This window comes from Manis javanica, chromosome 12 (assembly GCF_040802235.1).
Source record: "Manis javanica isolate MJ-LG chromosome 12, MJ_LKY, whole genome shotgun sequence".
In the NCBI taxonomy this organism is placed as follows: Eukaryota; Metazoa; Chordata; class Mammalia; order Pholidota; family Manidae; genus Manis; species Manis javanica.
This window is the reverse complement of record NC_133167.1, coordinates 101,896,760-101,918,652: the sequence shown is the minus strand read 5'-3', so window position 1 is coordinate 101,918,652 and position 21,893 is coordinate 101,896,760. Positions and strand designations below refer to the sequence as shown.

The 21,893-nt window shown below is 43.7% G+C and overlaps 1 protein-coding gene across 1 annotated transcript; it reads left to right on the top strand.

Annotated features, from left to right (window-relative positions):
* The first annotated feature begins 4,384 nt into the window (after positions 1 to 4,384).
* Positions 4,385 to 10,355, top strand: ING2 (inhibitor of growth family member 2). The gene is made up of 2 exons (XM_017650341.3): positions 4,385 to 4,963; positions 9,534 to 10,355. Exons 1-2 carry the CDS (start codon positions 4,798 to 4,800, stop codon positions 10,202 to 10,204), a joined length of 837 nt encoding a protein of 278 aa, XP_017505830.1. The 5' UTR covers positions 4,385 to 4,797; the 3' UTR covers positions 10,205 to 10,355.
* Positions 10,356 to 21,893: the final 11,538 nt, after the last annotated feature.

Genomic DNA, 21,893 nt, shown 5'->3' with positions numbered 1-21,893 from the left:
TTACCTGCAAAAACATGTTAAGGTGAGATAGCTCACTGAGATACAGAGGTATCTGTAAGGACAGAATGTGCTGGCATCTCTTTTATCACTCTAGGGACCTACCTATGACATTATTTGTATAGGTTGAGCAATTTATATCTACAGTATCAGCTATTTAATTTTGGACAAGTTTTTAAGTGTCATTGGCAAAATCAGACCAGAATTTCAATTTTGAATATATAGTGTAAATCTCTTTTCCCTAAACTATAAACCCTTTCCCCTGCTTTTCAGAAACATAATTGCATAATTCAAACTCCTTCAATACAGTGACCTAGTTCCCCCTCTTGATGTTATAAACAGCTCATGTAACTATGGTAACCATCCAGGGAAAATTGAATGTTTTTCTGGTCAGCAATATGCAAAGTATACCATATGTGCTATTTTTTTCTCTCTGGGATAACCAAAGTGAGTCATACATGTTTACTGTTCTCCTCAGTTAGGGGAATATTTTATGATAACTGAATTTTCTCTTGACTACAGTCCCAGTCATTTATAGTCCTTTTATTAAAATGTTTTACAATCGTCTCTTGCTGTTAGTAGTCATTCTAAATCCTGAACAGTATCATAACCTTTAGTAGGATTGATTGAATAACCAGCTTAAAATCTGGCAATCTACTGTGTAAATGAAATGTACAGGCTGACATTGCTCAGATTTCTAATATTCCATCTTGACAATCTGGTATTTTCTTTGTCATTCAGTCCTTGCCAAAGCATCTCCTTAAGGCAAAAAACTAAAATGAATTACATCTTGGGGGTATACTAGACACTGAGAAGAGCTATCTCCAGAGTATAGGAAGTTTTCATGTATTTTTTTTAGCTCTATTTTATTTTTCTATCTATAATTAGTGTGTACTACTTATGCAATAAAAGCAATTAAAAATGCTTTAAAACTGAGCTCAGTGAAGATGTAGGCTGTATTGGTTTTTTTTTTTTTTAGTTGCCTGTTATACTAATGAACTGATTTAAAGTTTTAGGTTTTTTCAGTATAATTTAAAATGCTTCACTGGACCTTCTAGAACAAATTACCCTCTAAATAAAAACTCTTAAATTTTTAAGGATTTATTTGCATTAGGTAAAAATTACACTTCTACAGTGGACTGTCAGTGGGTGGCCTTTTAATATGAGGATTCTGTTTATAAAGTGATTTTCCTGAATTTCCTCTATTTTTAATAGTGCTTTTCAACTATCCAAAGATCTTCCTTAGAAAAAACATTGTTATCTATCTGCTTCACTGAATTAAATAGGGAATTAACTGCCTCTTACTGGTTTAGAAAAGACCTTACTAACCAAATGTAAAGTGCCGAACTTATTTGGATCCTGTTGAACAAACCAAGTGTAAAAAAGACTGATGACACAATAGGGAAATTTGAAATTTGAGTTGTCTGGATATTAAATGATAATGTAATTTTTTTTGATGGGATAATAGTATTGTGGATGTTTTTTTTAAAGAAAAACATCCCTCATCTGTTTATATTTGAAGTATTTACAGATAAAATATTAATAATCCAGCAAGAGTAAGGAACTAGTGGAGGGCTATAGATGAAATTATATTGGCCATATGTTGGAAAGTGTTCATGCTGAATGACTGGTATATTAGGATTTATTGTAGTATCTCTATTTTTGTGTGTGTTTGAAAATTTCTATGTTAAAAAAAATTACAAAATAGGAAAAAAAAGGATTTCAAAATTAATAGGCCTGACTCAAGCAGTAACTGAATTTTCTCAGGAGGTAAGTTTAGGAATCCTTCAGAACTACCTGCTAGTTTTGTTTTACATCTGTTTGAAGTTGTTGCTCTGCCCTCTCACAGTATAAATAGGGGCTCCAGGATGCAGATTTAGAGGCATAAACCTTTCCTACCAGGAACCTCTTAGAGTAACTGATTTAGAAATTAAAGGTAATCCCAGACATTTCTGCTACTCTGGCGGTGTCAGTTATCTTTTGTAGGGCTACTTTATGGTAGAAAATATATTCAAGAGGAAATGCCTTTTTGCTTTATTTGTAAGATTAAACATTACCAATTAACTTCCATATTGCAGAAAACGGGGGACCTTAAGTATTGCATTCAGCAGAGTAAGGGAATCCCAATTTGAAAAGGCCCCAAATTTCCAGCTAAGTGATTACTAAGAAAAGGACATGATAAATAACCAAGCTCAAGACTTGAGTTTGGGGAGTATGGTGATTTATTTTTCCATGTCAGTACTATCCCCACACAGTCTGCTGTCACAAGCATAGCAGGAATAAACCTCTGATTAACTTTTATAAATTAATATAGCAACTTTAGCATGTGTCTGAAATACTTCACAAACATACGTATAACCACATTAAGGTGTTCTTTACAGGTCTAGACCACCACAAGCTGAGAAATCTTTATTTGAATTTTTTGCTTCCTTTCAGCCTGTCCAACAGTTATGAAAGGTGAAAACAAGGCTATAAAAGGTATCCCTTCCCAGGCATCCTTCCTGCCTCTCCTCTGTCCTGGGGTCCTGGAGGGAGGAGTACTCTAGGCATTCTGCATCAGTGCCTTTTCGCACTTCTCGTTTGTAACCACGTGTCCTGTCTGCCTGCAGATCACCTCTCAGGTGGAATAAAATACACTGGTGCATGCAAGGTCTCACCTGAATCAAATAACAAAACACCTTGCATTATTTTGGGGGCGCTGATTCAAATCTGTAAGTAAATAAAAACAGTAGCGGTTCAGGCAAAAGGAGATAAAATTCAATTCTTAATGTTTTTGTTTTTAACAATGATTGATTTTTGACAAGACCTGGCTGTTTAGTCTGAAATATTTAAAGAATGACAACAGTAAAATTCCTAGACGAAAATACAACACACTATACTGCTTGGGTTGACAATATTCGGGTAGTAGAACCTCAAAATGTCACAGGATGGTAACACAAGACAATCTGTGAGTTCTGGGCAATACATTTTTTGTTGTTCTCAAGACGCCCTATTCCTTTGTGCTTTGTTTCGGTTTCGATCAAATTTTCCTTTAGATCAAGGTCTAGGTTTCTCTCTGCATGTCAATAGTTACATTCTAATAACAACCGTTTCAAAAGCTCTCTAACGGGTCACCATACAGGTAACATCACCGCGGAGACCGCGATGGACAGGAGGAGGAACCCAGTTCATCCCCGCTCGCGTCTTCTCTTTAACTCGGAGGTACTATTCAGAACCGGGTTTGCTTACATAGGCATTCCATCAGAATTCTCCCTGGAGTTGTTCTATTTAACATCCATTTCTTTCAAAAAACGCACGTTACGAAACACTGAGTCCGTCGGCATTACGAGCTCCTCCGTTCGGCATTTCATGTAACACTGAACAGCGATCAAACGCTGACGGCCGAACGCGTCGCTGAGGCCGTGGGTCGCTGACGGGCTTTGGCCGCACCCCCACTTGCCCTCCTTACCCCTCCGCCCCGAGTGTCTCCCAGCCCTCGGGTGGGAGCGGGCCAGGCGGCGGTGCCCGGGCGGGCCTTTACCGCTGTAACGTCCAGACCCCCGGGGGAGAACAGGTTTTTAGAAGGGAGGTCTGGTGGACAAACACGTCTCGGGGCAGATGCCTCCGGACGGACCAGGGGGTCCTCCAGGGCCGGAGGGCGGGCCAAACCTCCAGGGGCCTCGGCGACGGGAGACCTCCCGCGTCTAGGGGCGGGAGCACGCCGGGGCCGCGAGGGAGATTTAAAAGGCGGGCGGACTGCCGGAGACAGAGCACCGCCTACCTCGGCGATCAGCCCCCGGCGCCCCACGAGCCCACAGGCCGCGGCGGGAGGAGGGCCGGAGCCCGCGAGCTGCGCGAAAGCGGCGGCGGCTCGGCGGGAACTCGGCGCCGCGCATGCCCTGAGCTGCGCCCAATGCACGCCGGGTCGCGTAGCGCCGCAGGCCTCCCTCCAGCCGTCAGCCCGCAGCGGCCGCGGAGGCGCTCTTTAAGGCTCGCGAGTTGCGGCGCTAGATCCAGCTGCAGGGGAAAATGTGGGTAACACCGGGCCGAGGAAGCTGGGCCAGGCTTGCCCCTGCCCGCGGGAAGGACGGAAACGAGGAGCCCAGCTCCTCCCCTCTCCAGCCCCATTCACACATTGAGCTGAGAGGCGGGCTTGACACCGCTTCCCCTTTAAGAGGGGGCGGGGCGCAGCCTGTCGTTTGGCCGCACCCCGCACTCTCCTCCCGGGCCGAGAGTTGACAGACCAATCGCCCGGGTGGCGAAGGGAAGGCGGGAGAATGCGAACCCGTCGGTAGGGCGGTAGGGGTGGGCCTCCGGCCTTATTAGGAGGGAGCCCTGCGCAGGCGCAGAGGCGGCCGCAGGCGGAGGGGCGGGGGCAGTCCGGTGAGAGACTACGACAGGCTCGGAGGGTGATTGGGAGGAAAGGGGGCAGCAAGCGGCTTGTCATGGGGATCCGAGCTACGAGACGGCGGTGGTAGCATCTGGGGACTCTGAGGGCGACAGGAAGTGTCAGCGCCTGGGACCCCGGCGGCAGCTCCGCTTGGGGGATCCCCGCTGTTCCCGTACTGGGGAGGGAGGGGCAAGGAGGGAGCCCCGGTCTCGCCCCGCCCCTGGGCTTGTTACCGCGGGGGCGGGGAGTGAGGCTTCTGCGGGGAGTGGAGATCGGGGGACTCGGCTGTGCCCTCCGGAGCGGCTGCCGGTGTTCCCGAGGGCCGGGCTGCGGAGCAGGAGCCGCGGCGGCCGCGGCTGTTGCATGTGTGGCTGCTGGATGCGGAGGCGGCGGCGGCGGCGGCGGCGAGGAGCAGCAGCAGCGGCGGCAGGATGTTAGGGCAGCAGCAACTATACTCGTCGGCCGCGCTCCTGACCGGGGAACGGAGCCGGCTGCTCACCTGCTACGTGCAGGACTACCTCGAGTGTGTGGAGTCGCTGCCCCACGACATGCAGAGGAACGTGTCTGTGCTGCGAGAGCTGGACAACAAATATCAAGGTAGAGGGCCCCAGGGTGCCCGTGCGTCCTCCCCCGACTTGATCCGCCGGCCTCCGGACTCGGTCGCTCGGAAGCCGCCCGGGGAAGTGGCACTTTCCATTTCTCCTGTGACAGTCTCTCCGAGTGCACAGACGGGGTCTGGTGTGTGGGACCGGGCACAGGGGCTGGGGGCCTGAATCGAGGCCCTCCCTCCCCCCGCTGCGGTCGGCGAGGACTCCGGTGGGGTATCGGGTGGGGATGGGGGTGGGGGCCGCTCGTCAGCCCCCGCTGCATACCCAGAGGCTGCAGCTGTGTGGACGGGAATCAGCCATTTTAAGCAGCATTTGCTCCGAGGCTTCCTGTCGGGTGCCGCAGACCCTCCTGCCCCGGCAGGGAGCGTGCTGCCAGGCGCAGGGCTGTAGGGAGGGAGCGGTCGGCCGAGCCCGGGCTCCCGCTGGTCTCTGGGGCCTGGCTTCCCTGCCCCTTCGGCCCCCACCCCATGAGAGCAGATGCATTGGAACGTGCGGGGTGGAGGGGGCGAGAGACGGCCGCGAAGGCGGACTTGGCGGAGCTCCCCTCCCTCTCCTCTCCGGCTCCCGGCCCGGGAATGAAAGAGTCCTTTCCCCTCTCCCGCCCCAGGGGAAGTTCCGGGCCGCAGCCCTGGCCCCGCTCCTTCAGCCGAAGAGTTAAAAGGGGAGGGGTCCCCGCAGGGAACGGGAGGGGGGCGTGTGTAGCGGGGAGGTCGCCCTGCCCCTGGGGGCGGTGCCTGAGGGCGTGACGTAGAGCATGGGAGCGGCCCGGGCGCCCGCGCTCCCGCCCGTCTGGAAAATGGCTGGTCGCGGGAAGGTTTGGGCGGAGCTGGCTAGTTGCGAGGGGGCCGGAGCCGTGAGGGACGTTAGTTTGTCACTAGCAGAGTCAGTGTTGAGGCCTGGGACATAATTTGTTGTGATTTTTTTCCACTCTTTCCTGTCTACTCAATCTCGAGGACACAAGCTACTGGGACCGTCGCTGACCCTAGCATCCTGTAGGTTCCGGGCCTGGCGTCACTTCCGGGTCCCAGAAAGCAGTGGGTGGTTGACTGGGCAACCGCCTAGCGTCCCTTAACCCCTGGGTCCCTTCTCAGTCAAGTTTAGGAGATGAATGCGAAAACCACCCTTTGTGGTCAGACCCAAGAAGCTAGGACAGTATCATTAATACTGGTGGACCTTTCACCTGCTGCTAGGAGGGGAGAAGTTTAAATGGGGCGCCGTTTTGCGTTTAATAGCCTGGAATCAAGGAACAGACCTGGGACAAAATGTGGGAACAGCCATATGGTCTTAAAAAGATAACTTCTTGGACCCATTCTCTCGTTTTGTAGACACGTCACTAATCTTATGATTTACTCTCTAAGGAACCCACTTCTGGGGTGACATTTTCTGGCCTGTAGCACGTTAGAATAAGTATCTCATGTTTTCAAATCTGTAATTCTGACTTCTGAATCCATATAATTAATAGAACTGATCTTTGTTAGAGGGGAAGAGAATTAATACTAATTACTTACCGTGTGGAGCATTGTCTCATTTAATTCTAACAATCACCCAATGAAGTAAAACTTTTATTTTTAAAAATTATTCAAGAAATTTACAGATAAAATTTACAAGGATTTTTAATTGTTCAATTAATTAGGTGGGCAATATTTGACTCCAGAGCCTGGCTACTTCAGATGCACAACCAAATAATACTAACTCTGAAGTTTGTAAAGCATGCAGGTTTTTACATTTCTTTAAAGACACATGACTTGCCGTCACAAAATTAAGCTATTTTCTTTAAATTCAAATTGAAGAGTGACATTTTGTTACAGAGAAATCTGCCATCTTGACCACCTAGAATTCTCATAAGAATTCTGGTAACATGAGAAAGAGTATTAGGGCTTAAAAGATCAAGAGATTATGAAAGTTTTGAGCTCCATTAAGATTGTGGTGAGTTTCAAGATTAATATAAAAACAACTATCTAGTTTTTACTCTGTGCACATGCTTATTGAGCTCAGCTTTCACAGTTCTGTGTTTATTAGCTTTGTGCACTCCTGTGTTCTTGGTTCAGATTTGATATGTTTTTTTATTTCTTCTTAAGTATTTTCTATTTTTGGATCTAATGTTTACTGCAGTATTTAGTGATATAAATTATGTAGGCAGGCAAAGAAGTTTCTCTCCTACCTATTTGAGACACTTTTAGAAATTACTGAAGAACTTTAAAAGTGATCTTAAAAGCTTTTTAAAATGGAGAAATGAATTTCACAATTGAATTAATTTCACAATTTCACAATTGAATTAAGTGTTTAATATGGGATACGGTTATTAGAGAGCCTTAATTTTTGTTCCAGTATTATTGTTCATAATTTATTGGGTAAATAATCATCGAACTAAACTTTAATACCTAATTTCAAGTACATTTCATGCAGCTTGGTAGAAAGTGCTTAAAGGCAGAGCCAGATATACTTATCTGTCATAGTTCAAACTCTGAGGTCGTTACCTCTTGGACTTCATTTCTTCATGTATAGAAGTATGTCTTCCTCTTGAGGTTGCCGTGGGGATCGAATGAGAAATCCTTCATCACATGGAAGGGGCTTAGTGTTAGTTTCCTGTCTACTTATAATTAAGGTGTCTTTAAAACGTGATTTTTTATCTCCTCTAAGTATATCAGTGTGCTGGTGTGACATAATTAGCTTCTAATTCCTGATTCTTAAATACAGAATATTTGAAATAAAGCTTGCCTTTATTTTACTTATTTTTTTATTGAAGTATGGTTGATATACAATCTTATGTTGGTTTCAAATGTACAACACAGTGGTTCAACAGTTATCCATGTTATTAAATCCTCACTCCTGTAGTGCAGTTACTAGCTATCAACATAGAAAGATGTTACAGGATCATTGACTGTATTCTCCATGCTGGACTACCGTCCTGTGCCCAACTTATATTGTGATTGTGAATTATTGTGCCCCTTCATCTCCCTCACTCTCTCTCCCTCCACCTGCCCCAACCCCTCCCCCTTGGTAACCACTAGTCACTTCTCAGTGTCTGTGAGACTACCCCTGTATTGTTCCTTTGTTTTGCTTTGTTTTTAGATTCCAGAAATAAATGAAATCATATGGTATTTGTTTTTCTCTGCCTGGCTAATTTCACTGAGCACAATACCCTCTACATCCATCCATGTTGTTGCAAATGGCCAGATTCCTTTTCTTTTCATTTGCTTTTATTTTTTAACCCCCAAATTTTGTGTGTCTGAGGGGAAAATATATAATTTCCTTATTTTCTCTAGAGGAAAATTATGTTCTTAAGAAGTCCACTTTTATACCTCGCGGGACAAATGGCTAGATATGAACTTTGTTTAGAAATATGCTACACAGGTATGAATACCCTCAGTGTGTGGTCACACCTTGTCCTGTGTCCCAGGTCAGCCAGCTGTCCATCATGTGTGAGTACTTCTGGTTTCCCTGGGTAAGCTAATGCCTAAGAGTTGTGTTGAATCCTTGCTTTGTGTTCCCCTTGCTTGCATACAGCGCCAGTGCATGTATTTCACTTGCCTCACATTTCTGATCTTATCATTAGAATAGTAATATTGGAAGGTTATGCCATGTGCTGCTAATAATATTGCAATATAAAACTGCTATGCCACGTGGCATGATAAAGGAGAGTTCATTTTTCTTTCTCCCTATTTAGTAAGGTAGAACTCTTTCAGAGAGCATAATATTGCATAAAGATAAGAATAGACTAAATTTGAATTAAAAACTAATCTTAAGTTTTGGTGACAACTGTATTTTCAGATTTTCATGTACATTCTATGGACTCAGCTATTTTTAATTGATGTAAGTGTTTTCAATATGCTGTACAGTACCTAAATCAGCAGTTCCAAAAGCTTAGAACCACCGGCCGAGTTCTCTACAAAAGCAGAGTGACCCAATGCTGACTTCACTGTCATTTTGTTAGTAGCTTAGTCAGTTGAACCTGAACCTAACCCTATTCTGGAAATAGTTCATTTTCAGAATCTCGCATGTGATGCAATAAAAGCGGGTAAAACCAAAACCAATGTAACGGGAAGCTAAGAGTTGCTTGTGTCTTCTTTGTTTAAAGATGTCCAGGGGTGTCATATGTAAGTCAAGGTGTAGTCTCTCTCTGAACCTTGTAGCAGGTCATTCATTGAACTGTAAATCCTGTAAACACAGTTAGACAGTAATCTTTAGCCTAGTCTTGAAACCTCTTTAAGTTTTATACTAGAGTCCAGCATGTAAATTTTATATACAGAATTGTTGTGAAGTTCAAATGAAGTAGAGGTAATATAGCACTAAGTAGACTCCAAAGGGCATAGAGTGTCCTGGCCCATGTAAAATACTTGTGATTATTAACCATACAGCTCTATCCTTTTAAATTAATGACTATTAGAGGTTGTGTTCTTCCTTTTTAAAGGAAACAATGATTTTTAATGTGTACATACTATCAAGAAGTGTGATTTTATAGTTTGAGTTTGTTCTAACTTTACCAATTCTGTGAGAGAAAACTCGACAGTGTTGCATAATGCATAGTAACTGTTCAAATTTTTTCTTCCCTTTTTTAGAAACATTAAAGGAAATTGATGATGTCTATGAAAAATATAAGAAGGAAGATGATTCAAATCAGAAAAAACGCCTACAGCAGCATCTCCAGAGAGCATTAATCAATAGTCAAGAATTGGGAGATGAAAAAATTCAGATTGTGACACAGATGCTTGAATTGGTGGAAAATCGGGCAAGGCAAATGGAGTTACATTCGCAGTGTTTTCAAGATCCTGCCGAGAGTGAGCGAGCCCCAGATAAAGCAAAGATGGATTCCAGCCAGCCAGAAAGATCTTCAAGAAGACCCCGCAGACAGCGAACCAGTGAGAGCCGTGATTTGTGTCACATGACGAATGGGATTGAAGACTGTGATGATCAGCCACCCAAAGAAAAGAAATCCAAGTCAGCCAAGAAAAAGAAACGCTCCAAGGCCAAGCAGGAAAGGGAAGCTTCACCTGTTGAGTTTGCAATAGATCCCAATGAACCTACATACTGTTTATGTAACCAAGTGTCTTATGGAGAAATGATCGGATGTGACAATGAACAATGTCCAATTGAATGGTTTCACTTTTCATGTGTTTCACTTACGTACAAACCAAAGGGAAAATGGTATTGCCCAAAATGCAGGGGAGATAATGAGAAAACAATGGACAAAAATACTGAAAAGACAAAAAAAGATAGAAGATCGAGGTAGTAAACACCACCCACATTTTAAAGGGTTATTTGTCTTTTATATTATTCTTTCAGAATTTGCTTTCAGAAAATGTTTTAGGGTAAATGCATAAGACTATGCAATAATTTTTAATCATTAGTATTAATGGTGTATTAAAAGTTGTTGTACTTTGTCTGTGACCTTAATTTTCTGCACTGAATTACCAAATATTTTAAGCCAGGTAGTCTTTAGATCACCTGAAGAAAGGAACAGGGAATAGGGAGAAGGTAGTGTGAACCTCATGAAAACTTCACAAACCATGCCTATTTCATTTTTACTTCAAACTGCAATGCTGTATTTTGGGTGAACACCAAAGTTTTGCTAACAATTAAATATAGTTGGGGTTCTCCGTAAGCACTCAGATTATCTTGGGTAATTTAATATGAACACTACCATTTAGAGCTTCTTTCTCCCTAGCCCCATTCATACATACACCCGTTCATCTCTAGTCTTCCAAGAATTTAAGGAGCTAGAGATAATAATTTGGGATTCCATGTGGAATAATGTACTCTTTTAGAGTATTTGCTGCTGTATTTTCCTTGGTAGCATTTTGATACACTGTCAGTCGCCCATCTGTACATGCCTTTTGCTGCTGCATCATAGATATACTTAATCTAGTGCTTAATAGAGAGCTGTGTTCTGTTTTGTTTTAATTAGGGCAGGTAAGAGTGGTTACAATACCAAAAATGCTGCCATTGGCAAAATGGTTATGTAGTATCACGGTTCGGTTTTGAGCAATTTTTAAAAAGTATCAGATTTAAAAATATTTTCCACATGACCCATTGCTGAGATGCCTAACCACAGACCTATCAGTGGGAAAAGGGCATATACTAGGCTTTAAATATTGCCTTCTGTCAAACAGGAGTTTAAATAGTTTTGCTAGTGGCTATAGTTCACTTCTGTCCCAATCAGTGATTAATTATTATGTTAAAGAATAGTGTATTTACTTTCTTAATATTCTGGTATTGGTGCTGTTTGATGTTTTCACATTTACTGAACTAATTTCATTATAACAATGCAATTAATAGTGTATTTGTAAACTGAATTTTCCAAGATTCTAATATTTTAAGGGTAGGCATCTTGATGGATATATATCCATATACTGGGAGAATTTTTTGGTTTGGGGGAGTGGGCAGCGGATTGACTAGTCCTTTAAATCTATGTGTAACCTGCTTTTTATTCTTCATTTCTTCCTGAACTGATTATATTGATTCTTTTTGATTGACGTGAAAAATCCTGTCTGCTTATTTGGGAAAAAAAAAAATGTTTTTTCCTCTTCCAGCTCTTCTGTGTGGCTTTAGGCATATTATTTCCCCTCACCTGGGTGTCACATTATTCATCTGTAATATGAGGTTGGTTTAAATATCTCCAAGAATCTTTTGAAATCTAGAGTATTTGCACTATAGTGAGGACTTTAATAATCAAATGACTTGCTTTTCTCTTTCATTAATGTCCTTCATTCTGAGATGGGGACACTTTAAAGATGAGCTTTGACACAGGTAAATGCACAGTATTTGATGAGCTTCTGTCCTGAGGATATTTTGAGTGATGACTAAAAACAGCTGGTTATTACTTCTTGAGCAAGAAACATTAGCATTATTCAGAATTTATTTTATGGTAACTTGGTTGAGTTGTAAAGAAACCCTTTTCTCTCATGAGAATATGGCATAGTGACTGCATCCTAATTACCAGGCTAGAGCTCTTTACCTGACATCGTTCAAAAGATCAGTATATGCAAAGTCTCCGAAAGCTTTCAGATTTGACTGTGAGAAACCTGCCCTTTTATGAATAAATTTGCCTTAGCATATGGGGAAAACAATAAGCTTCATAGTAGAAGTACCCAAATTTGGATTAGCCTTGATAGCAAAATAAACATGGAAAATCCTGGAAGACGTGTTCTTAAGACCTAAGGTTTAAAACTTTTTAAAAATATTAATTTCTTTTTGTTTTCCATCCCACAGAGGAAATGGAACTCTTTAGTTTGTGTAGCATTAGGACTGGGATTTCTTTTTCTAAGTATTATAGATTTCATGTACTTTCTGATAGCGTGATTACCCACTCACACTAGACACCAGTGGTTCATAAACTTATAACTGGAATTGCCTCAAGAGCCTCAAAAAATAGATACCTCTGTCCCATCCCCGGCAATTGTGATCTCATTCATTTGGAATGTGGCTTAAGCATTATAATTTTTTAAAGATCCCCTAGGTGATTGTAATATACAGAGAAGTTTCAGAAGCACTGCTATATTATGGAAATTTGAACCTACTGGAAACTGAGGTGGAGTCTCTACACGCAGCTGTGTATGACTGAAGCACATGTAAGTGCTGATACACACGCAAGAGTCTGTCCTTAACCAGAGCAGTTCCGCCAACACCTGAGGGCTAGACACTGTTTTAAGCAATGGTGGTTTAAAAAGAAAAAAAGGCCCTGCTCATGGAACATACATTCCGGTGGGTGAGTCAGTTACATATGTCAGTAACTGTTAACCACTGAAAGAGAAGTAAAGCAGAGAGAAAATAGTGAGTGGAAAGGGAGGTGAGGCTTTCAGTCATGGTGATTGAAGAAGGTCTCTGAGGAAATTATGTTTGAGCTGAGACCAGAAGGAAGGAAGGCAGAGATTCAGGGGAGGGAGGAGGAGAAAGAGCAAGTTTGCCAATCAGACGAGCGAGGAAGGGGCTGGAAAACGTCGGTTCTAGGAGGCATGGTAGAAAATTTGGGAAGGGTTTATAATGAAAGTATATAAGATCTTTATATTTTTTTGAAGGTCACTGGGTGCTGAGTGCTGAATTTATTGTAGGGGATGTTGGTGAAATGAGATTTAGGAGCATCCTCAGAAGTCTCTGTCCCAAAAATATTGGTGGCTTAGACTAGGGTGGTGGTCGTGGAAGTGGTGGCAAGGGGTAGGGCTCTTTCTAAGTGTTTTCGAGGTACTGCCAGTGGAAGGACTTTGGCCTAGGGATTGGAAAGCAAAGTGATGACAAGGGTGGCTCTTAGGTTTTTGGCTTAGGGGAAAAATCAAGATTTCTGTTTGCACTTGGGTTTGACCCGTCTGATAGCCTTCCAGTGTTCTAGAGGGATCCAGCGTGGAGTTAGCGGCTGACTTTAGGGGAGGGGACAGGAGATAGATATTTGAGAGTTAGCTGGAGAGTGAAGTTGAAAGCCATGCGACTGGAATCACTCAGGGACAGAGCTGAGCACTGCCCAAATTTTAATGTGTACAGGAGTCACCTAATTTTGTTAAAATGCCGATTCTGATTCAGTAGGTCTGGTGTGGGGCCTGAGATGCTGCATTTCTAACAAGCTCCTCAGCTGTGTTGCTGCTCCCGCTGTTGGTTCAGGGACCCACCCGCATTTTGAGTAGCAACCTTGTTGTAGGTGGAGAAGAGGGGGGTGGGCTTACAGCTCTCCACCATGTAAAAGTGGGGGGAGTCAGCAGTGGAGCCTTCGAGATCTCTCCGTGAGGTGAACCATAAGAGTGGCACACCGGAAACGGAAGTGAAGGAAGTGTTCTAGAAGGGAGTGACCACTCATTCACATGCTTTCAGGGAGGGTGAAGACTGTGAATTAACCACTAGATTGGGGGGATTGTTTAATTAACAGGCTGCAAGTGTGGGGGATGAAGGCCTGGTCGGAGTGGATTGTGAATGGAAAGGGACTGAGGAAGAGTCGGCAACTATGGACAACTTCAGTTTTGATGTGATGGAACGAAAATGGGATGTGGCTGAGATACAGGTGAGCTAAGGATTTTAACTTCAAAAGAGATAATAGAGCATGATTATATGCTGATTAGACTATTCCATTGAATTGCTATTCCACTGAATCCCAAATGAATTGCAGGAGCAAATCTGAATTGGCAGGAAACAAGGGAACCAGGACCATAAGGGGTGGGTCTCAAAGTGGGACAGGGGCACTTCCAGCTCCTACAAAGGGAAGGCCTGTTTTTACTCCTTTGCTCAAAGAGTTAATCACACAGCTATTGCAAGGCACTGTTGTAGGTTCTGAGGGTAGAGCTGTGACCAGAGCAAGACAGAAATCCGTAACCTAGTGATGCTTGGATTCTGGAGTGAATGAGTGTCAAAGCAGATAGCTTGCTAGGTTTGGTACTTGGAAAATGAGATCATGCTCTTCTAATAGCTTCCACTTTCCCTGGGGAAGGCCGGGACGGGGAGGGATGTTGGAATCTGTAGGAGTGAGTGAGAGTTGGTGTGAACTCTCCCAAGGAGACTGGGAGGGTGACCACACCGGAATGGGACCAGGAATGCCCATCAGAACTGTGGGTCGGCTGGCGTCTGGTCATAGCTTCAGATGAACTGATCACTCTTTCTGTTGCCTGAATGCAGGCATGAAAAAAGAGATGTGTATGTACAATAGCTTAAAATTCCAAAAAAGTCTCTCCAGTAAGCTAGAAAGATAGCAGCTCCTTTGTCCTTTTCATACAGCTGGTCCGTGGCTTCCTCTGAGGCATCTGCCCTTGCGCCCCAGCTCTGAAGCAGAGGGGAGCCTGTTTTCAAGGAGCAAGTGGTGTAAATAAGCTAGACTGCTCTTCAGTCCCTCGTGAATCAAGTCTTTATGGTTTGATGGCACTGAAAATCTATTTTAAGTAAAGTATAAGTTAACTTGGAGTTCCCTTTACTCTGTGGCCTAAGCTCTACAGATCAATTGGAGAAGCAGCATCCCTGTATCTTGTCCTCAGTGTGAGGGGAGCACTCTGGACCAGGACTCCAGGATGAGGACATCTGGGATTGCCGTCAGGTCTTGGCCTTGCCGTTTGGTTGTAAAACCAGTGATTTAAGAAAAGGTTATCCTGAAGATGTGCTTAACATTAGTCATAGGAAAGAGTTCCGTCACAAGTTACTAACAGGGTAGTTTATGAAATAACAGCTTTTAGTTCAAGTATGTGGCAACTAGACTTTAAAGCAGGGTTTTCTAAACTTCAGACACTAGAGTGATGTTGATGGAATTTTGCCTTTCTGCAAACCATTCTAATTTCAAATTTCAAATGATTTATTCATACTCTTCTTAAAGGTACTCACTTTTTAAAAAAAATTTTGGTATCATTAATCTACAATTCCATGAAGAACATTATGTTTACTAGGCTCCCCCCTTCACCAATTCCCCCCCCACATACCCCTTCACAGTCACTGTCCATCAGCATAGTAAGATGCTGTAAAATTACTGCTTGTCTTCTCTGTGTTGCACAGCCCTCCTGATGCCCCCACCCCACTATACATGCTAATCGTAATGCCCCCTTTCTTTTTCCCCGCCCTTATCCCTCCCTTCCCTCCCATCCTCCCCAGTCCCTTTCCCTTTGGTAACTGTTAGTCCATTCTTGGGTTCTGTGACTCTGCTGCTGTTTTGTTCCTTCAGTTTTCCTTTGTTCTTATACTCCACATATGAGTGAAATCATTTGGCACTTGTCTTTCTCCACCTGGCTTATTTCACTGAGCATAATGCCCTCTAGCTCCATCCATATTGTTGCAAATGGTAGGATCTGTTTTTTTCTTATGGCTGCGTAATATTCCATTGTGTATATGTACCACCTCTTCTTTATCCATTCATCTGCTGATGGACATTTAGGTTGCTTCCATATCTTGGCTATTGTAAATAGTGCAGTGATAAACATAGGGGTGCATCTGTCTTTTTCAAACTGGAGTGCTGCATTCTTAGGGTAAATTCCTAGAAGTAGAATTCCTGGGTCAAATGGTATTTCTATTTTGAGTTTTTTGAGGAACCTCCATACTGCTTTCCACAATGGTTAAACTAATTTACATTCCCACCAGCAGTGTAGGAGGGTTCCCCTTTCTCCACAACCTCGCTAACATTTGTTGTTGTTTGTGACTCACTTTTTGATGTCAATTTATTTTTAAAAGGAAGCCTATCACTTTGACAAATGGCAAATTAGAATCACTTTCTGTGAATATATTGCCCTTAAATATAATGAGGACAAAGCAGTGTTATTAAATTTCCAGCCATGCAGTATTGGGAATAATCAAGCCAGAATCACCCTCTCTGTATTAAAGGTGGGATTAGTAAGTAATATTAGATAAGGGTAATCAACAGGATTTAAAGAGAGTTTGAGCACTACCTCACCATCCTACTCGGAGAGGCTGTAAGCAACGGAAGGTTAACCTCTGCGGGTTTCTTGAACTATCAATATGAAACAAACATTGACGTGTCTTAATTTAAAGGCATTTATCCAGCTACATGTAGATGGAATGGGCCTCTTATTGAAGGTTTCTGTCACACCCCCCTAATGGTATTGATCGGCATTATCTGTATTAATATTAGAGTAACAGGTATTATCCTGACTCCACAGGAGTTTCTAGTCTTGCCTGCTTTCTGATCTCAGGGTACAGAACACAGCCCCTTCAGTGCCATTCTTCGGGAGTTCAGAAGGATTTTCTTGGCAGCCTTGTCCGGGCACTCTTGGCCTTAGCATTCCAGCCCTGGAAAAACCCTATGCATTTTCTAGATAACTTCCTCAATTACCCACTTGAGAGTGGATTCTTGATTTAGCACTCTCCATTATTTAAAAAATTCAAGTTTCCTTAAGAATTGGGTACCATCAACACGTGCGTGCATGTCATTAACACTGAAGGAATGAGACTTTTGCCCTAGCAGTGTATTTTGGGATGGTGGGGAGCTGTGTACCTATAAACACTCAAGCAGTCTTTCACATTTATATTGTAGTGGCTGGAAATCGTCCTGCCTCCTTAACTGTGTCCTTCAGTCCTTTGCAGCATACGGTAGGACAGAAATGAAGATTGGGTGTCTTTATCCTTTGGTTCAGTATGTGTTTTTGTGCAGCAATATCCTTCCATCTTGCCCCAGGTGGAGGGCTAGTACCTCTCCACTTGCCTCAGACTTTTAAAAATAAATCTGGCTGCTTTTAATTTTTGTTCTTCTAAACTGTCTGCCTGGTAGCTTGTATTCCCTCTTTTAGTTTGTGTGTTGGAAAAGCACTTGGTCAAAGTTATTTTCTTTCTATTTAAGTCCTTATTGCATTAAAATTCATCTTAATTTACTTAGACTTCTCTTTTCAATATAGATTAAATGCAGACGATATTTGTGTCTAGCTAAAAAATAAATAGATTCTAAGAGAGGATCTAGTTTGAGCATCAATGTATGGTTTTGGTTTTTTAAATACGTGGATTTTTCCCCTCTGTTCTTGACTGTGCAATACACTTGCTTTGAACAGCAAAGTGTAATTACATTGACCAGAGCCCTTAGTTTATTAATACAGTATGCTAATGTTGGAAACTTTCCATGGAGACACAAAGGTGTTAGTCCAACTGGGTGGTTTTCTCTCCCAGGTTCAGGTTCTAGATGAGTCACATGGATCGTGCCTTCAGTGGGAAGTGATGATTTGGAAACCCAGAGAACAACTTGCCATTATATACTTACCAAGGTTGTAAAATGGTACCATCTAGCAGTTCCAAGCCTTTAGGGCTGACTGTTACTGCAGTTTTGTGCCTCAGAAATGTGATAGCATACCCCACATGTCAGAAATTTTCTCCTATTATCCTTAGAGCTTGTTTTGTTTTGTTTTTTTTGGTTGTAAACCAACATTTCTCATTATATGAAAAAAGCAAATTTTCACAGATTAAGAAAAGTGATTATAAGCTGTAGCAAAATAGTGATTAAAAAAATTACTCAAGTTTGATGACAAAAGGTTTGAGTCCAGAGAGGTGCAAAATAGTAGCTAAAGGAAGATTTCTATGCTACTTTACATGCAGGATTAAGGTCGATCATTTGCTGGGTTTTGTTTTGTTTACCAGATACTTGAATCTTTGTTTTACTTCTTGTGCACTGAGGTCTGTCTATCCATCCGAGTGGGTGAGAATGCAGATCTGATACTATGAGAGACAGTATCACTGTCCATAATCATTTGTAAATAATCCCTGGCTGTAAACTGTCATTTGTTTCCTTAGCGTCTCTTCCCATTTTAGACATGCCTCATCCTGACTTCGGACAATAATCTGACAATTCAACAATAATTTAAGTAGATTGGAAAAATAATCTGGAGAAGCCTACGATGTGGAGCTTGAAGAGCATTCTTGTGGTGACCAGGTGACTTCTGTCACTGAGGCGAAATTACGCTCCAAACCAGTTACCTACCCAGAGTGTTTCATGGGTCCTGGACTTCTGGGCTGCCCAAAAAACCTGGGCAACTTTGCATGTTATGGTCCCCTCTTGGAGACTCCGCAGGGACAGGACCGTGGAAATATTTCACCCACCCTAACCCCCGTGGCCATCCCAGGCTGGCTTTCCCTCTTCACTGACCCTCATTCTGCAGCCCTGCCTGCTAAGCCCTGGCTTGCACGCATCCTCAGCCCCCTTGCTTCTGTTGAAATGTCACTCAGCGCACTTGGCTTCTTCAGCTCTGCTGCTAGAAAGAAGCCAGATTCATGCACAACAGTGCCGACTGCTCACGGCTTCAATTCATGTGACAGAGCTCCCGCAGGCCCTCAAGGCTGCCTGGCAATCTTTCTCCGCTCACTCTTCCCCTCTCTGAGACCCCGTAGTCTACTTTCTCTTCTTTCTTCCAACCGGCAGCAGCCCTCTCCCTCCATGTTCACCAGTTGATGAACTTCTTGTTTCACTGAGAACAAAAGTTAACCAGAATCTCCACCTGCTGTTTCTACCAGTGCGCCCAGCCTGCTGCCTCCCTGTCCTCGCCATGGATGCCGGTCTGCGCTGAGGCTGAGGCTGAGGCTGACCCCCCTCCCATGCATGGGAGCTTGGTTCCTACGAGCATTCCCTCCTCCCAACTGTCCATGCTTCCCCTGGCATCACACTTTCCTAGTGGCATGTGCTGTTGTATTTCCAATTGTAAAAACTGACCACAGACAGCCCACATCCCTGAAAACTAAGGTCCTGGTTTCTTTGTTCACCATTGTGGAGAAACTCCTCGAAAGGGCTGCCTGCTCTGGTCTCTCAGTCCATTCTTTTCAGATTTTCAGAATGGCTTTGTCTTCAGCATTTCAGTGAAACTGCACCCCCATTATCAGATTCAATGGTCAGTTCTTGGTCATCATCTTTTCCTGCCAGCATTTGACACAAATGTTCTCTTTCCTGAAATGCTTTTTTTCTCCCTTGGCCTCCAGGGGGCCAAGTATATATACTTGCTGTAGAATCTCCCCCAGCCTCACAGATTGTTCCTTCACATCCCGCTCTGCTGAATAGGCTCCTTCTTCCTGTCCTCCCCACACTGGAGCGTCCTGGGCTGAGGCTTCAGGAGTCCTTTCCTCCCGCACTCCCTCCGGTATCTCATCCTGTTGGGTGGCTTTGAACACCCTTTATACTTTAATGACTCCCAGATGCATACCAGCAACCCAGTCCTCCTCGCCAAACCGTGCATCAGCTGCCCTCTCCACATTTCCCTGTTTGTTTGACCGACATCTCAAACTTACCGTGTTAGCTCCTGCTTTACACGCCCTTCCAGCCACGTACCTACTCTTGTCTAGTCTTTCTCTTCACAGTAAAGGGCAATTCCATCTTTTAGTTGCTCAGGTCAAAAATCTTGTACTCACCTTCGGCTCCTTTTTTCTCTTGTACTTCAACACAAACTTGTCTGCAAATTCCGTCGCTTTGACCTTCAAAATCTCTTCAGCAGCTGACCGCTCCACTGCTCTTTGCCTCTTCCCGACTGTTGTCAGTCACTCCTGCCAGAACTACTGTAGTAACTCCCTTACCAATCTTCCTGTTTCCACCTTTACCCTTAGGCTTATTTTCTACAAAGCAGGTAAGAGGTTCAGCAAATCAGTCTCTCCTCTCTGTCCTTGAATGGCTTCCCATCTTACAGTAAAATGCAAAGTCCTTATGATGGCCTAAAAGCTGCCATGTAATCTGGCTCCGAGTTCTGACATCTACTAGCACTTTCCTTTTGCTTACTCTCTTCCATCCACATTGGCCACCTTGCTCTGCTGTGAGCACATCAATCGCTCTCCACCCACAGGGCCTTTGCACTTCCTCCTCCTTCTGCCTCAATGGTGTCCTCTCTGGTTTCCATTACCCTTGCTCCCTCTATCATGTAGCTACTCCACAAATGGCTATTTTATGTTCTAGAATGGCCTCTCTTCCTCTGATCCATGAAAACTCTTACCCAACTCTGCCTACGTTAGGAGGAAGACCATAATCTATGAAACTCTTAACTAAAAGATGGGTATATGACCTTAACCTTTTTAGAGAATTTTTCGTTAGTCCTGCTAATGTGATATTAATGCAAACAAGTCTTGCATTTGTGGACAATAATGTATAAAGACAGTTCAAATAGAAAGGAAAATACTAATGAAAAGGGAGAATGTTCCAATGCCATGTTACCTCCCCCTTTATCTTTAATTTTTCTTCATAGCATTTGGTTGTTAGGCTGCCTCCTCCCACTAAAATGTAAGCCCCTTGGGAGCAGGAACTGTGTTCTTCATACTCGTATTTTCAGTTGCCCATAATAGTGCCGATGCACTACATGTCCTTATTAAGTGTCCTTGGAATGAATGTCGTGAACCTTTTGTTAATCTAGTCCAGTGTCTTTGGTCTTTAAACACACCATCCCTTCTAATTTAACTGGGTGTCCTTTACTTCCTCTGGTAACTCTAGTTGGGGAGGGAAGATTGAGTTGCCTGTGAGGCAGAGGTGGATAAACAGGCCTGGATGTCAGGGTCGAGTTCTGGCCTGGAGATTAAAATCTGGGTGACATCAGCATATAGGCAGCCCACAGAACCATGAGGCTAAAGGAAGTCACTGACAGAGGAAATGCGGGTGGAGAACAGGTCCGAGGAAGGAGCGTGGGGACCTCCGGTGCGAAGAGGTGGAGGAAGAACCATAAAGGGACAGAGAAGCCGCCCAGGAGGTAGGGTGCACGTCAGCACGCCTAGGAGGCATCTGCGGACTGGATGGCCAGAGCTCTCACTCTTGACTACCCCTGCACCTCTCCCAGTTCTGTTTCCTCCCACATCCTATCCCACTTCAGGGCAGAACTGCACCCTTCCAGTAGCAGAGGCCAAATACCTAGGAATTTAATCTCTCTTTGCTTCACTCCTGCCTATGTGCAGTCCAACAGCAAGTCCTGTGTCCTTTGCTGCCAAGCCGTGCCCTGAACTCATCTAGGTCTCTGCATCCCACTACTATCACAGCCCGGTGGCATCGTCTCTCAGCTCAACCACTGCAAAGCCTGTTGCCCCCCTGCTACCCCTTCTTCACATGGCAGCTGGAATGATTTGTGTGTACGTTTTATGCATGCATGTGCATGTACGTGTATGTAAACCCTCTGTTTCATGTCTTGCAATGGCATCTCATTGTCAGTATCCATACAATGAAATCTAAACTCATCACGGAGAGTGGTGTTTGTTACCTCACTGTGTTTTGCGACCCTCTCTTGCTCGCCCACTGAGATTCAGCCTGAGTGACCAGGTAAGGCAGGCTTAACAAAGCGTGTCGGGTTTAATTGTCCCCGTGAAGAAAGAGGGCTTGACCTGAAACAATGGGTTGGGGGTGGGTAGGAAGGGCTTGCTCAGGTGCACAGATATTAGAGACATTTTACAAAGAGATGCAACAGGTTTTGCCCTTGCTTTCTGCCTTTAATTCTTTGTGGACCTTGATTTCAGATCACAGAGAATAAAGAATTATCTGAAAAGGTGAGGTTGTGAACTTTCATCTCTCAGAAATAAAG